Source organism: Paralichthys olivaceus, chromosome 16, assembly GCF_024713975.1.
Source record: "Paralichthys olivaceus isolate ysfri-2021 chromosome 16, ASM2471397v2, whole genome shotgun sequence".
NCBI classification, from domain to species: domain Eukaryota; kingdom Metazoa; phylum Chordata; class Actinopteri; order Pleuronectiformes; family Paralichthyidae; genus Paralichthys; species Paralichthys olivaceus.
The window spans coordinates 6,031,819-6,048,919 of NC_091108.1; the positions used below are offsets into that span (position 1 = coordinate 6,031,819).

The window sequence follows — 17,101 nt, forward strand, 5'->3', positions numbered from 1 at the left end:
CTCAATTGGGTTTATGTTATAAATCACATTTAACCCAGGTCAGGTGAGGATCCAGTGCCTCTTGGCTCACATTACATATATCTGCCCACCAATCACAGGGTGGAGTGAGAGATGTGTCAGGGTCAGTGTACGTGGGCAACGCAGACATGGACAATAAATCACACAGAGCCATAGCCTGTGTGTGTGCGTGTGTGCTTGCAGCTATTGTTTAGTCTTGCTGCTAGGAAACACAGGACTAACACTGGGGTGTAATCGTGGATATGAACACATCAGTCATTCACCCAGGCTGTATCGGAAGGAAAGACGAGGTCACCAGTCACGACGGAGGTGAGGAGGGGTGAGGGGAGGGGTCCCACCTTGCCATTGACCTTAACTCTCCTCTCTGTTGACTTTACTGCTGCTTCCACATGCATCGGTCATCACCGGTGGCACCGCGATCCTTTTCCACTGCGAACAATGGCAGTCGTAGAAGTTCACGGAGCGTTCTTCCCAAATCCTCTTCTCAATTGTTTCCCGTCTTTGTTGGTCTGCTTCCTCTCCGAGGTTATGAATGGACTCCCAGGCCTGGAGTGCCGCCTCGGTAGCAGCAGACACTTTTATGAGACCAAAATTCTGATGGGTGGGCCATGGAGGTCAGCGAGGCAGGAAGAGGACTAAATTAGCTGCTATTAAAGTCTTTGGGGAAAAAGAGGATATTGTTACTGTACTTTATTATTTTGGGATGGAAGTGAACCCTGCCGTGACAAAACCACATATTTTTTACATTGTCGTCACTAGCTTGTGTTAATTGGTGGCATTTTTGGTGTAATTGAACTGCACTTTGCGGTCTCTCCGAGATTAAGGCCTTGTGCTTGCAAATTTCACCTTCATGTTCTCATTGACAGTCGTACTGCCTCTAAAACATAAACTGTGTTCGAATGCCAAGTGAGCCACGTCCTTCTCCCATCACATGCATCATTCCTGCCATTTCTATTTTTGTCATGGCCTCCATTCTTTCGCTATCGTCCATATATTAAACCTTAAAGCTTGCTGCGCGGTTTCTTGCTTTTGCTAGAAGCGAGAAGTAAATGTTATTGTGTTCAAACTAAAGCAAAGGTGGTAGAAAATGGAGACTCGTGAAAGTCGTTACATCCGTGCTGAGCGTTAACAGCTGTTCTGCTGAATGAAAATGTCTTCAAATCCCCAGATAAGACAAAGTTACTTTACCCATGTGTTCAAAATTCATTCCCTGTCACACGTCTTCCAAAACTGAGTGCTGTGATTTTATTACAGGACCACAACATCTATTCAGAGATCTCACAGCGTTACATCAGATGTCATCCAAAAACAATAAATACTGTACAGTCACATATGGCCATTGTGTATATTTCGAGGTACGGGACGTTGGTTTTTATTAGATCGTATTTTTTCTTGGGTTCTTCTGAAAGAGGCATAATAGTCCCAACATTATGTTTGAATTCCTGTGCTTTTTTTGTTTCCACTGTGCAAAACGCTCCTGGATGAATATTCAACTCGTCTGTGAGCCATTTGTCTTTCATTTTTTTGGTTCCTTTTCTTGCCCCAGAGACAGGCTTATTCTTTTTTACATCTGGTGCAGAAAGCGGTAAGTGAAACTTTGTGACTGCGAAGCTCTGCTTGTAAAAAGTGCTACACAAAGATAAACAAGCAAAAATAGTGAAAGGTTCTACATGTACAGTGATACATAGCCGTCCTTAACAGCTGTTTACTTACCAGTCCAGATGAAGGATTGCGACTTCAGCATCAAATGCTACGCCAATACTAACACTTTTTTTTGCCTCTATTTCTATAAACTTATTTTCTTTGCCGCCAAACATTTCTTTCCATTGAGCAGTGCTACTTCTTCATTCTTTCCTGTTGGACTGACGGCAGACTGGACACTAAAGTTGCCCCTGCAGTGCGCCTCTTGAGGTGCAAAGTGATATTCCGTGATATCGGGTTGCTTTCGGGGTTAGCATGTTAACTTCAGCAACTAAATACATTAACATCTTATTTCCTCACATTGTGTCGATGATCAGCGAGTTTTTAAACATTTCAAACTAAAATGTTTACGTTTCCTTTTTAAAGACTAAGAACAGTGGTGGTTACTCAGTTCTGGGGTTTGACTGTAGATTACAGTGGTTGAGACAAAATGGCGAATAAATACTTGATCTTATATACATATATTTATATGTAACTTAATTAGCAGACCTGACGTTGGACAATAATTAATGGCTTGTTTTCACCTAATTTCACTCACAAAAGTTTGCTTTGTAACAGGTACTTTTTTTTCCCTAACCTCAACAGTCTTCTCTCTTCATGGTACAGTTTGTAGAGCGCAATGCTACTATCCTAATACTGCCCCCCCCCCTACACACACACACACACACACACACACACACACGTCCTTTCCTTTGAGCTGACTTAACAGCTCTGGCATTCAGTCTTATATGAAGCTGCACCCTGCGAACCCTCGGCGTTCAGCTACTGGAGCCATTCCCTTGGAATCCCAGACATTTCAAGCATCTGTTAAAGCTGGGCCGACAGGCATTTCTTCACCACTGTACGCGCTCACACTTACCATCGACAGCCGATCTGCAACATCTTACTACTGTTATTCTGAAGTTTTATCAGACCAACGGGGAAATATTTACTTGATCTTAACTCTCACCAGTTGCACACAGCTTTGATCCAGATCAGTTTGTTTTGTCATTTTTCTACTACATAAAAAGATATGAAATGATTTGGGTATTTACATTTTGCATTGTCATGGCAACTGATAGTACCTTAACAGACTTTTTTTTGCCAGTGATATGTGTATTTGAGGTGAAAGATTTGTGGAGAAAAGTTATTTCTGGTTCTTAATCCCTTTTAGCCGTCTATATTGTGAGTCCTGCATTTTTATTATGGTGTAAAGCTAAATTAGTTCACTTTTAAAATTAGGGTTTTCTAACAGGATCGGTTCCCTAAACCCTTTTATAAATGATCAAGCGTACTTCTCAGATTCAATTTTTTTTTCCATCCAACCGGTTGTTGGAAGACCTGTAGATTTACATAAAAAACATCCACTTTAAGGATCTAATTGTCATGAATAAACGGCATTTTTCATCCAGGGCAGACACCTGTGGCTTTTTCCTGTCCTTAAATAAATAAATATAACAAAATAATGAAAGGAAATGACAGAGAAAAAACACTTAACGCTGGTGGCTCTAACTTGTTTGCTTCATCAAAGAAACTCAATTTTCTCATAGAAATGGATTAAGGAGACCTTCCTATGTGACTCTGTTATTGTGAACACTTTGTGCCTGCTTTCATTTATTATTTATTTCTGTGGGCAGCTGCACACTAAGTAAGAAGATTAATAGCGTTGGTTAAAATTTAAAAAGCGACAAAGTGTGATGCTGCATTAATGGCATAAATGCTTTTAATGTCATGACATGGAGGTAGTCATTGTTTCAGCCTGACACTGAGCCCTGAAAGGAAATGAAGATTCAAGGCCATGATGTGCGTCATTTGCCTGTCAAACAGCAGTATAATTGCCCATCAGTGATTGCACAATATTTATCATTTCTATTCCAGTCACGGATAAACCGGATATCCTGCCTTCAGATGATAGCAGTGGCCAGGTGACGTTAACAACAAAAAGTGCCTTCCCATGTTGTTTGTGTGTTTTTGTCCTATTAATGGAGGCCGGGCTCGGTTAATGAAGTTGTTTACGGCTGCTGTTGCTACCCGAGTCGCCTCAACCAAGCCTTGCTGCTGCTGAGTCAGACCAGGTGACAGGGACACACCGGGAAATAAAACGAGACAAATAGTTCCAGGCCATAATATTCATCTTTTGTTTTTAACACGTAAGTTTGCCTCAGATTGAGTTGATTAAATCATTTTCATTCATTCATGTTGCTCTTCTGGATTTTTCATGCATGATTGGAAAAATGTAGATGTCACATTATGCCTTTCTGGTCCTGACTGTCTTGCCTTTTTCTTTGTTTAACAAAATGAACAATATTAATTAATTAATTAATTAATTAATATTAAATATAAATAAATCTCAGCCCTTTTTTTTGTTTGATGGCTGCAACTAACTTAATCATTATCACATAATATGTCAGTTATCTTTTATTGATTTGTCAATTAAATACATGTTTTTAAAACGTCCAAAAAACAGTAATGAGTGGCAATTCCACAGGACCCACACACAAAGTATTCAGGATTTTTGTTAGATAGACTTTGGACTTTTTTAAAACGCAAATTTGTTACGTAGTGTTTAGTGGTGTGCTTTTATTAAGAAGTTAACATTTCGACTTCTACAGAGAGGAGCTCTGGACAAAGTGAACATCTTGACTCAAATGTCACGCACTCATTTTATCCAGCCATCCATCTTCATTTGCCGCCAACTAATTCTTATTAAAAGAATAGAGGTAGATGCATGCAGTGAAAAGGGCACCGTCAGGGACTTGTATTTTTACAGAGAAATACAAATGCTGGTGTCGACTGACTGTTATTTGCTGTATTCAAATTGAACGAAGGAAAAAAGCCTCAGATGTCTGGATCATATTTGCATCCACTGGTTTTAGGTAAAGCTGTGAGGAAAATATAACATCTTCACGAAGGAGATTTCATATCCATGTAATGAGACATATTTCTAGTCGCTACTCCTTCCTTTTCTCAACCATGTAAATTGTGGTCATGTGTTTGCAGATACAGTAAGTCACAGTCCTAGTTTCAGGGCATTGTCAGGTTCTTGCACAAATCGTATTTTCCATAGCATTTTTTTATTGGTCTGCCTCCTACATAAACATCTATTAGTTGTGCAACTGACAGTAATCAACAAACCTCTCCGTTACACTCCAGGAACCTCAAATACAAGCCTGATGAAGAGAAGATAAACCAAACATTAGGGCTTGTGGGACTGTACTGTGCAATCAGCGATATCACTATTGTGAGATCAGTGTAATGTTAATCTGTTTTTTATTTGTGTATCTGTGTATTTAAACTTCCAAAACCATCTACCAGAAAAATACAGAGTGGAGGATTCAGAATAAAGGACTCTGAGTCATTACGTGTGATGGTTGACTGAATGCATGAAAACCCAACATGGTCCTCAGAAGAGTGCATTCTGCCAAACAGATATCAGTCCTCTAAATATCCTTGATTTTTTTTTTTTTTTTTTGAAGGGCTGTAGATTATTTCTTGAGAAATTTACAAAAATGTCAAAAAACACCTTGGAACTTTAAATAAAGAGAAGGAAAAAAATTCAGTTTCTAATTCTAAAAGTTGGTTGGTTCATCCATTACAAAGCACAAACATCAGAAATTGTTATTTATTTTAAAAGCTTGAATTAGATATGGTCATACTGTTTATATACAGAAGGGGCAATGAGCAATAACCGCTGTTTGTTTCTTGGATATTGGTTTTGGTGTTACTTGCTTGCTTGGCGGAAAGTTTGGTTTCGTTATATCTTGGGGCTTAGAAACAATTTGAAGATGTTCCGCTGGCCTCTGTGAAACTTATTATTAATGTGTTTTTTTAACTTTCCTGACATTTGATAGACTTTAATGATTATTTAGAAGTTGAAAGGGTATTTCTAATCATCTCAGGCCGGTATGGATTTACTTCACTTTAGCCTTTTCCATATTTCTTGCCTGACATCATCATCCCCAAATATCTGGTCAGCTGTTGTGCTGTACCAAGCAGCAAGTGCCGAGCGATCCCTGTCACATTTACATCATATATCAAACTTCAAAGTTCAATTTTGGCTGGTTATTTTTGCACTCGTGTTGCTCTGTTGTTATATTGTCAGTAAAAAAAAATCAGATGTGGAGAAACATTGACAAATCACCATTTTCAGAAGCTCTTTGTTTGTTCCTGCTCAGATTCTTCTCTTCTAGGCCCTCAACATAAAATTGTCCTTCATAAGAAACTAAATACCACCCTGGTCATGGCCGTGGAATTTTAATTACCAACCAGCACACCGCCACAGTCCCGTTTGGCATTTTCTTGGGTCTAATATGATCTCAACACAAAATGCCTCAATGTGCTGTTGTTTCATCACTGCCTTAAAAGGAACCTGGAAAAACTCACCGCAGAATGATTTTAGTGAGGATTGTGGTTAATGAAAAGCACAGAGGCTCTTAATTTTGGGCAGAAATCTCAGTTTTGGAGTACAGTCTTTAATCCTCTTTGCTTGACTAATACAGTGTGCATTTTAATGTTGGTCAAAGGAACATAAATAGGAAACTCTTGAGTATTGGTTTCAGTTCGATTCCAGAACTGCAGACAATGGAACTCTGGTGATCTGTGAGTCATTCCTAGCAAGTAATGTGGATTCTTTCTGCTTTTTCGACACCCCACAAGTAGCGTTGGCTGGCAGTTTGCACAGAGCTTTTTCTTCACCTCCCTATTCCAAGCTGGCATCGCCCTGACAGGGTGTATTCATCTCTGTCACACTGGAGCCTGGAGTTGTGTTGGTTTGTTGTTGTTGTCCGTGTCAGGCTTTGGGGATTCAGCATCTCATTGTGTAGCCTCATCCAAGTGAAACCTCCACTAATGAGATAAAGAGCCAGGCATTTCTGCACCTTTATTCCTCCGCCTTCATGTGATCCTGCTGCACTTTGCACAAACTGCATGACAAAAGATCAGACAGGGCTCGACCAGGATGCCAGAGGAACCAGTGTAATAAGGATAAAGGGTTCAGAGACACAAATTCTGCCTCAAGACTTTTTTATTTATTTTTATTTTTTTTTAAAGATGTTTCCAGTCATAAATAAATCTAAGTCCAACTGCTGACCTGGCACTTGCCTCCCAAAAAACCCCATTGATTTATTGTTGTCAAGTGATTTTACTCTGCACAAATAGATAAATATTAAAGATGCTGACAAGATCTAACTCAAACTAAAAAATACATGACACGGACCAGACCTCTGCCCTTTGTGAACTATAATACGTGCTGCGTCTATAATGATAATAATAATGACATGAATACTAAAGAAAAGAAACCAGAGATTTGTATGTTTTTAATGAAAGAACGACAAACTCCTCCAAGCGGCCTCCTCAGCGTCCCCTTCGTCCAGGAGATCAGAGGTGGCTTGGGGTGGCCCCACACTCAAAGGCCCTCAGGGTCTCAACCTTGAAAACATTTCTGACAAGCACACAAGGAACAAGTCTATTTTCCTCAGTGTGGTCCGTCCTGTTTGTATATAAGAACCCTCTGTTATGTCTAACAGTGAATAATTTGGGATTGATTTCCACTCTACATTGATTTTAACTAAGCAGACGTGGCCAAGTCAGCTGCTGGCAAAGCTGTATAAATCTTTTCAACGGTGAGTGAGTGGTTTGTTTTGGTGCTTTGTGAAAGTGGTTGCCCACTTGTTCTTTCAGGTGCATGTCTGAAGCTTAACATCAGTCACTCAAATGGATTTACCCATTGGAGTGACACACATTAACCTTTGCCGCTACACCCACACTTGTGCCTCTGTTAAAACAACAAGATTAAACTTCGACATGATAACATTTGCAATTATTTTGACAAATACTCTGAATAAAATGAGAGTAGCTAGGTTTGTCCAGTTTCTAAAAGCTATTTTTTTAAAGCATCACCGAAGAGGTTTAAAAGGTTGATTAATCCAACATTAAAAGTGCCAAATTGGTAAACACCCCCTGATGACGTGATAGAAGCTGTTTGTTTGGAAAGAGCAATGGCTAATTGTAAAATCCTGATCACATTCACATGGCATTTGGCTGAACAATGGTGCTACATTGCCATTCTGTGTTTTTTGTTGTTTAACCAGCACCCCAAAATAGAAATTAAAAAAATATATATATTTAAAATCATATAAAAGAGAAAATCCCTCATTTGAGAACCAGCAAATATTAAATCATCCAAATAGTTTTAATGTAATTTAATTGATTGATAAAGTTCTCTGGTTTTTATATATATAAATTATTGTGTTACAGCGGAACATCAAGGGCATTACACAGACTAAGTACAAAAGATGAGACAAAACAAGAGACAAGCGTGTAAAATTGCAGTAGTTGTTTAAAAAAAGGTAGGAACGTGACTAAAATAAATAAATATGAATATAAGCTCTAATGCAGTTATTTATGTCTGTCAGTGTCAGTATACATTCATCATTGTTTATTGAATAAGAATTTGATGGATCTCAGTCAGAAATTATAAGCATCCATTTAGATAGAAAATGTCTAGTGTTTGGGATCATTTGTACATAAATGTCAAACTTATTGAAATCAGTTTGTAAGCGCAGGCGTCAGTTGTTCAAACATATCTCGATCTGGATGGAATTTGGTTGAGTCGCTGTGGGGCCGTTTAGTCTCTAAGAACCCTTAATGAGTTGTAGACAAGACGAGGCATGATCCATCACTCACTGTATGAAGCTGTTCTGCACAATACTGTCTTTAACGTGATCTCAACAGGAGTTTCAACCATTACCACAGAAGAGAAGACATTTCTCTCAAAAAGAACTGAATAAAAATATTATAATAGAGACTTTGTTTGTCCTTCTGTCCACTAAAGATAGATGTGCAACCAAAAAGACTTAATAAGAGCTGCTTGTGCTTCAGATCTGTATATAAACAGCCAATTTATGGTCAGGATAAGACTGAGGGAGCACTGCAATCCAGCTGACTTCACTTCAGCCCCAGCCTGTTACTATGTGGCTCTTTGTGTCTTTTTTTTTTTTTAAAACATACTTTTCAATTGCTGCTCCTGCTGCTGTCTGGCTGGCTTGGAGAGACGAGAAGAGCAGAGGGACACAAAGGGTTAAAGCATGTGCCTGTCCTCCTTGGAGATGGGAGAGGCCATTTGTATGGCTAGCTCCCACAGCTAGCCAACACATTGGCTAAGGCTGAGGGTGGATCTGCTGCTGGGCCTGTGCTACGGCATGGAGCCCCGCTGCAGGATCAGGAGTCAGCGAGGACAGACAGCCAAGCTTTTGTGTGTATGCACGTGCGTATGTGGGCGTATGTGCGTTTGAGGAGAAGTTGAAGGGCAGCTTTTGAAATGAACTTTGAAGGTGGAAAGGAAAATTATTACTTGTTTTTAAGTGTGTAGATGATGTCTAGTTCTCTGTAAATCCCATTGTCAGGTAGATTATTTGGACTAGCAGACTGACGCAGATAAAAAGGTGGTTATGTCATTTGTTTTGCTTGCACTGTGCCCCCTTAAGCTTCCCCATTTCGCTGCCATTCTCATATTGCTGCTTCCCCTCCCCAAACAAACTCTCTTCATGTGCTTCAGGAGCTTACCTCCATTAATGTGAGAGGTTGTTGTTTTGTTCGTTCAAGGACTGACCTCATGACACTAATGAAGCCATGCTGTTTTGGACACATACTCACTGAGTCATGCTTAACAAGAGAGACTTCAGAGCGTTACAGAGAATAACACATTATGGAAATTCATTGTCTCATAATTGGAGATACAGCACCGACTATGAAATGTGGTTTTGCTCCATGTGGCTAAATGTTTGTTCAGGCCAATAAAACACATACAAGCTCACATTTTTACGAGCTGACCTGTAACCTGCCCCTAACCTCCGCGACTCATTATCTCCTGTGCTGCTGAACTATCTTACTCTGGCTCTCGTGGACGAGAAGCTAATGTCATCAGCCCGGGTCGGTTTGCTGTATTAACCTCTGAGTAGCCCCTGTGTACCCTTGCACACTCGTCCTCACACCTATAGTGAGACAAGAACATGCACATGAACTGTGCACGCACACGCACACGCACACCTGCCAATCCTGAGAGTCAGTTATGTAACTTGTTTATTTACAGACAGACACACATGCATATGGACGTATGCATGGGCAGGCAGCCTACAGACTTGTGTCTTTGTCCTCAGCTGAACGTGTTTATGCCCCAGAAACATCAGTGGACCTTTGTATGTTTGTGTGACTATCAGAACATTGTATCTTCCTGCTATCAGTGTTTATGTCTTCTGTGTGCTCACAAGGTGCTTGAGTCCATGCTGCTAGAAAAGGCCCGTGCTTAAATCATGTTCAGCGACTTTAGATGATTCAGAGGTTGTATGATTTATCAGTGCACCATATATCAAATATCTACAGTCATCGTGATATCAACATGCGCAATATACGTGTTGCCAAACACTGCTTGAAGTGCAATAACTGGTGTTCCATGCACCATGCATTAACATCTGCATGTCAGTATGATTGGCCAATCAGATGGAGCCCTACTGCCCTAGATAGTAAAGATACTCAGGTCATTGATGAGCCTGTCCAGGGTTTTTCTTTCTTCTTCTAGAGAATTGCGAGGCGCCTCTGTCAAATGTTGTGCCGCCTGCTCATTACCACTTGCTCTCTTCTTCTCTCCCACACGCACATTCAGATTTGAATGAGATTGGACAGAGCTTTTAAATAAAATAATAACAATGGGACCACAGGAATGATATTTCCATCACAATTATGAAAACAAATCTATCTGAAAAACTCATGTAGTTTTGCACATCTAAATATGTCCTATGTATTTTCTGATCTAATCTATGTGCTCTATTTTCCTATTTCTAAACAAATGTTGTTGTACTTACCACCAGGAGGTATTATTAGAATGTTCCCCCAGGTATTGCAGTTCTTGTGTAATAACTCTTTCCAAGTAAACAGTGCTGTTTTGTTACTTCAGTAAAAGAGCTGCAAATGTACAAGGCCCGTACAAAAACCAGAAGGACACCAAGCAAAGCCATCTTTCATGTGTCTCACTTGCAAATTACTGTATGATTCAAATGTTTCTCCATCGTCTCTGTGCCACTTTCACAAGACTTCTGCATAAGTGTCTGTCTTTAGTCATTTAGTGTTGGATGCCTGCTGGTTGCACTCAGTATGCTTGTTGGCCAACGGCAGATGGTCCTCTGGGCAGATGGCGAGTTTCGTGTGGATGGATTTCTCTCCTTTGGATAGAGCGATAAGGCCCTATGAAATTTCTGTGGCATTAAAGATATAAAAATACAGTATGTTGCTGTCATTAGGGACTGATTCAAATCACCCATGACAACCGGGGAATTGAAACGATATGTTCGAATGGCGACAAGCTCCTTTTTCCTGTACTTCCCTTCCCGCAGGTCAAACTGAGCTCGTAATACTAAACCTTTTCCTTCACATGACACACTTTCATTTCGTGGGATTCATTTCCTCCTTAACCTGACCTTGTTCTTCTTTCCCTGCCTGCAGTGTGTCCTGTACAGTGCAAACACCGGGCCTGCACCAAGGACGACCAGTGCTGCCACGACCAGTGCCTGGGCGGCTGCCTGCAGCCCAACTCAGCCAGTCACTGTGTGGCCTGCCGTGGCCTCCAGCTCGAGGGTAACTGTGTGGACCGCTGCCCCGAAAACCACTTCACCTTCAAGGGCTGGCGCTGCGTCACATTCGCCTTCTGCCAGGATCTCCACAACAAATGCAAGCGGGAAAAGGAGCGCGCAAAGAACCCCGACTGCCACGAGTATGTAATCCACAACGGGGCCTGCGTCGCCGACTGTCCCTCCGGCTACACCACCGTCAACTCCTCCTCGTAAGTGGACACTCATACTGCTCTGATGGGCTCTTAATGACCTGAAGCAACAGTTTGATCATTGAGTCTGGTTAAATATTCTTCATTCATACATGCAAACACACATAAACATCAATAGCATATAGAGTGTGTTGACTTGTTGAGTCTATTGCTTGTGTAATTTTGCTAAAAGCATACCTGTTGAAGGTGCTTAAAAAATAATAATTTATATAAGCATTCGGCTTACCATACAGATTATTAGTAAAGACTAAATTGGTGTGTTTGACCTGGAGACACTGGTCAAGATGGCAAACGGTAAATTATGTAAGGGCTGATGTCAGGAAAGATTGAAGGAATAAACAGAAATGCATGTTTTTATTTTTTGTGGTTCCTCATTTCTGATTTATTTTATTTTAGAACAGACAATTATACACAAAAGCTAATTATTAGTTGGTAGACATAAACTCAACTTCAGCTTCTCAAATATCTCAGATCTGTTGTTTTTCTTTGTCGTACATCACAGTCAACTGAAAATCCTTTTTTTGGGGGGAAAAAAACATTCAACGACATTACTGTGGTCTCGGAGAAATTTGGATTTACATTTAACATAAACATAGACATAGCAGACGGAGTTGTAGCAGCGGAGGTAAAGAAAAAATTGTACACGCACATCCCGGCATAACCCATTAAGAATACTTTTGCTCTTATCACTCGTTAATAGCATAGGATGAGTAAACTGGAGCTGAGGATCAGACAGTACTCTGTATATGTGCACATGCACCTCTGTGTTTGTGTGCGAGAGTGCAGACAGCTAGGTCATATTAGTGCAGTGCAGCAGGATGTCTGTGTTTATGATTATGACTCTGTATCCAACTGTTGCATGGTTTTTTATTTTTTTCCGCTGCCCACTCGCTGCACAAGATTGTTGGTTGTTTACCAACCGGTGGCATCTTCATTGTTGCGTGCAAGCTTCAGGCAAGTGTTCCTTCTCTGGACATCTGTAGTTTACAGTGTGTTATGTATGTATCTCTGTAGCTGCATTCAAACAGACCTGCCTCCTTCAAAGAAGAGTGTAGTACATGTACTGACCTGACAATGACCTTCGTCGCCATGACACCTTCATTGACCGTGACGGGCCTGTTGAGTAGTGTGGGTGTGCCTGCAAGCACAGACACTCCAGACGGCCCCAATCATGCTGCTCAGGCAGAGGCTAACACCACAGCTGGATCTTTCAGGACCTGTTGTCTTTTGCTACAAGGCTGTTTGGCTCACAGTTAAACACCAGAGGTGTCAGGGAGACTTTGGGGACAGACTGTGAGTTCCCTGGGGTCCTGGGTCTCGACTCCCTGTGGCTGGCCTCAAATAGATAAGGGCTCTGTCTGGCAAACAAATTCAGCAGTGAAGTTTTGGCAGTCTCTCATTCACAATGGTGATGACAAGGACAAGTGGTTGCGCTCTGGTGTGATGATTGTTATGTGTGTATTCAGCCTTTATTTATTCACTAAAGGTTTCTATCGTCTCCATTTGAGCTGCTTTTAGCTTCAAAATCATGGCGTTACATTCTGTACATTTAGAGCTGAGAGGTTTGTAGCAGGACTCTCCGAGCAGATCCAGCTCCACTGGAGCAGATAAAAACTAAAGCCCTTTGCTCAAGTGCACCTCAGCGATAAATGAGAAGGAAAGAGAGCTACTGATTTTCTTTTGCTGTCCAGCTGGTGCAAGGTTTTGAATCAGAAAAAGAAAGCACACATATCCAGGTAACCGGAGAAAGTCTCCTTATTATTATCATAAATCAAACATGAATGGATGAAGCGAATAACGTGTTTCAAGTAATATAATCACTTTGATTTAAATTCATCACAGAAAGAAATTACAGTCAGCCACTGTTATATCTTGATAATATAAAGTATTACAGTATGTTTTTATATTCTTGTATAGTGTCCTTTGGTCTATATTGCACAGATTTCTGTAAAGTGGAGGCGGTTCTGTGTGATTTAAGAGCTCCGCAGTTCAAATCTAGAGCTTCTCTGATGTGCAGATGTGTTCACCTCTCGCCAGGGGTTTAAATCAACAATCCTTTTCATCGTAAACGTAAAGCTGCTACTGACCTCTACTCATATCTCTGCCTTTTCCCCATGATTCCCTTTCTCTCCCCCTGGCATCTCCCTCACATTTGTTGGCTTTAAGTTAAGCTGTGGAAATGAAAGTAAGCCAGACAAAGATACATGGCCCATAACCCTCTATTTTCCACATGACATGCTTAAGAGTCTTTGTATGATACAGGTGGTTTGTTTTGCTCTTTTACACATATGACACGGCTGCAACAATAACTAAACCATTTAATTTTCATTATGCATTTAGTAGACAACGTAATAAAAACTGCAGCACTGTCACCCACTTCCTTTATTTGGCATTCACAAAAAAAGTAATACCTCATGCTTCTGTAATTGCCAACTTACCCAACTGTTGCGGAACAAAGACGTTATCACTTCATAAACCAGCCAAAAGCAAAACAGCGTGAAGACATCGTAGTACTTGGGACAGTGACCCAGAGCCCATCATTGTTTAATCTGTGCCTTAATTCCCTCAAAACAAAAAAACCTTTTGTGCAGCATGTGATGTCTCTAAAAGATGTGTGCTCTGGCTGCTGGGTGTTTCTGCAAGGCTGCAGAGATTGTTGTGTACTTTGGATTTTACCTCATCAAAGTTTGCACTTACCGCATTATGAAAGTGGGATTGTACAGACGGCTTTTCAGGAAATGGGTTAATATGGGTTGGCATACAAAGGCATGGCCATATACTTGTTATGAGAAGAGACTTGTTATGAAAACATTATGTAAGCCAGGTCGTTCAGCTTGGTTGTCAAGGTCAAAGTTTGGGGTTAGTTCATTTTTAGTTCAAACAAGACAGAAGTTCAAGCTGGCATTCAGGAAAGTGTTTTAAGTTTAATCATCATCGTTTTTATTCTGCATGCAGTGCAGCGAAGATTTATGTAACGCAGCTATATTCAACATTTCATGACTGTTGTTGTTGTTTGTGAAAGGTGTAATTCGAGGTTATGTAACACCGAGCTCTGCAGTTCCCCTTTAGCTCTGCAGAGCTGTTGAGCATCTTTCAGCTCATTGTTGACCTTTATTTTTGACAACTTTACTGTTTTGGTTCAGAATCCACACTCTCATCACTATTTTGAGCCTCAGGCTGCAGCTTTCAGTGTAAAGCTGTAAAACGCACTGTGCATAACCTGCCCAGCATTAAACATGAACAGAGTTGGTAGCATTTAGCTGCAAAAGAGCCATATGTTTCCAACAGGTGGTGGTGGAGACCAAAAACAGAGCTGATTAATTGAAAATTAAATTGAGATTCATATGTTACATTAACTTTGTTCTTTGTTTGCTTGATGTGTGACCTGTTTTCAATCATGTTCACCATATGATTTTTAAATCTGATGAAATGCCACCGCAGGTTCCTGATGCCCTGTGGTGGTTAAGATGCAGGTTTATGGTGTTTCAGTGTCGAAAGACAATCTGAAAGAAGGTTAAAAATGACTGTAATGAAATTTAAAACATGTCATTTGTGACTTCAGCATACACAGTTATCTTGTGGACACAGTTTTACTAATAATTCTTTCTCTTTGTTGTACAGGCTCAACTGTATGCCCTGTGCAGGGCTCTGTCCTAAGGTGTGCATGGGTCTAAAAACTGTGGACTCTGTCACTGCTGCCCAGGCTCTGAAAGGCTGTACTGTTCTCAATGGAAGCCTGGTCATTAACCTGCGTGGAGGAAGTGAGTATCTGTGATTTGTTTGTTTGAATCAAACTTCAGTACAGAACAAATAACAGCTTCAGGTTACGATAAATCTAACAATTCATTTCATTTTCACAACATTATTTTTTTTAATTTAAACATATTGAACATGTACCTCAGCAACTAGACACAGATTCAACCAAAGTAAATAAATAAAAGTTTTGTGTCGGAACAGGGTAAATAGGTCAATCATATTATTCAGCTTTGGCATATAGAAGAATGAAAAAAACAAAACAAACTGTGCTTTTTGGTTTTCTGTAGACAACATAGCAGCTGAGCTGGAAGCCAGTCTGGGTCAGCTGGAGGAGATCACTGGCTACCTGACAGTACGACGTTCCTACGCCCTTGTGTCCCTCTCCTTTTTCCGCAAACTTCGTGTTATTCGTGGAGAGGAACAGGAAATCGGGTGAGACTTCGTCTTCTAAGCCCATCTCATCCTCGCTATTTCAGAGCCTCCTCCTGTAATTATGAGTTAAAAGCGGAAGGACTGACCTTTTCAAAATGTCTCACTGTGGTAGCTGTTTCTGGTTAGACTTTCCCAAATCATATGTGAGGTTTCATTCAGACGAGGTAGAGGACCATTGTAGCACACTCCGCTTACAGTAAAAATATGTTCATGCAATCTTGTGTGTTCTTTTCTAGGAATTACTCGTTTTATGCACTGGACAATCAGAACCTGCGGCAGCTCTGGGATTGGTCCAAACACAAGCTCACCATCCTGCAGGGGCGCATGTTTTTCCTCTACAACTCCAAACTGTGCATGTCTGAGATCCGCAGGATGGAGGAGGTCACGGGAACCAAAGATCGGCAGCAGAAAATGGACATTGCCACAAAGACCAATGGAGACCAGGCCTCATGTAAGAACCTCTAACCCAGAGACATGTTAATTGTTGCATGAGTTGCTATGACAACAGGTGGACCTGAGCACAGCCGCAAACATAGTCATACTTATTGTCATGATGGTCATTTCCTGTCGTTTTGTGTTTGCTGATGTGTCTCTGCAGACCTTTACTGATATAGTTTAGAACAACCAACAGAGCAAAGCACACCCAACTGTTGGACAAGGCGATAGAGGATTTGTGCTGTTTATATCACAATGCACCAATATTACTTTAAGGACCTATAATTTTCATTATCTTAACTAGTTTATTTTCCAAATACAACACCGCAAACCATCCCTAGAATAAAGAATAGAATTATTTTATTTATTATATTTTATTTTATTTATGTTTGGATAACCCTTATTCATTTAGCTAATAGACCATACAGTGTATATAGTGTCTATAATGTCTATATATTGACACTGCATACCATATATATATATATATATATATATATATAGCATCTGCCATGGGAACGCACACAGCTAAAAGCAGAAACTACTCTTGTTAGTTCTGCCATGGAAAGTAAAAACGTGATGGATATTTGATGGTTCACCGATGCGCTGAGAATTCTCCTGGTGCTTCAAATGTCCAGTCCGACTATGACAGATTCAGGGTCCATTGTTATTGTATTTGTGAGAGAGAGGAGGCCCGGAGCTAATCAATGCACCGGGCACAGCTCTGCAAGGACGCACTGAGCATAACACTGTCAGAGGTCTTTTAAATCATAAATATGAGAAGTTAATGATAAAAATAACAGGAGACAAATGAGACTGTGTGGTACTGCTGAAACACTGGGTCTGTTATATTTTGAATCATTAAGATTATAAAGACTAAGGTCAGGACATGGTTTGTGTGCACCAAACCAGGTGTGTATTTTTTCAAGTGAGATATTAAGTAAATTTCAA

The 17,101-nt window shown here is 40.5% G+C and overlaps 1 protein-coding gene across 1 annotated transcript in view; it reads left to right on the forward strand.

Moving 5' to 3' along the window:
• insra (insulin receptor a) overlaps positions 1-17,101 on the forward strand; it is a 46,084-nt gene that overhangs the window by 16,145 nt on the left and 12,838 nt on the right. Inside the window, exons 3-6 of the mRNA XM_020108928.2 lie at positions 11,194-11,530; positions 15,152-15,291; positions 15,574-15,718; positions 15,955-16,169. Of these exons, the coding sequence (XP_019964487.1) occupies positions 11,194-11,530; positions 15,152-15,291; positions 15,574-15,718; positions 15,955-16,169 (837 nt within the window). The remainder of the gene's footprint in view (positions 1-11,193; positions 11,531-15,151; positions 15,292-15,573; positions 15,719-15,954; positions 16,170-17,101) is intronic.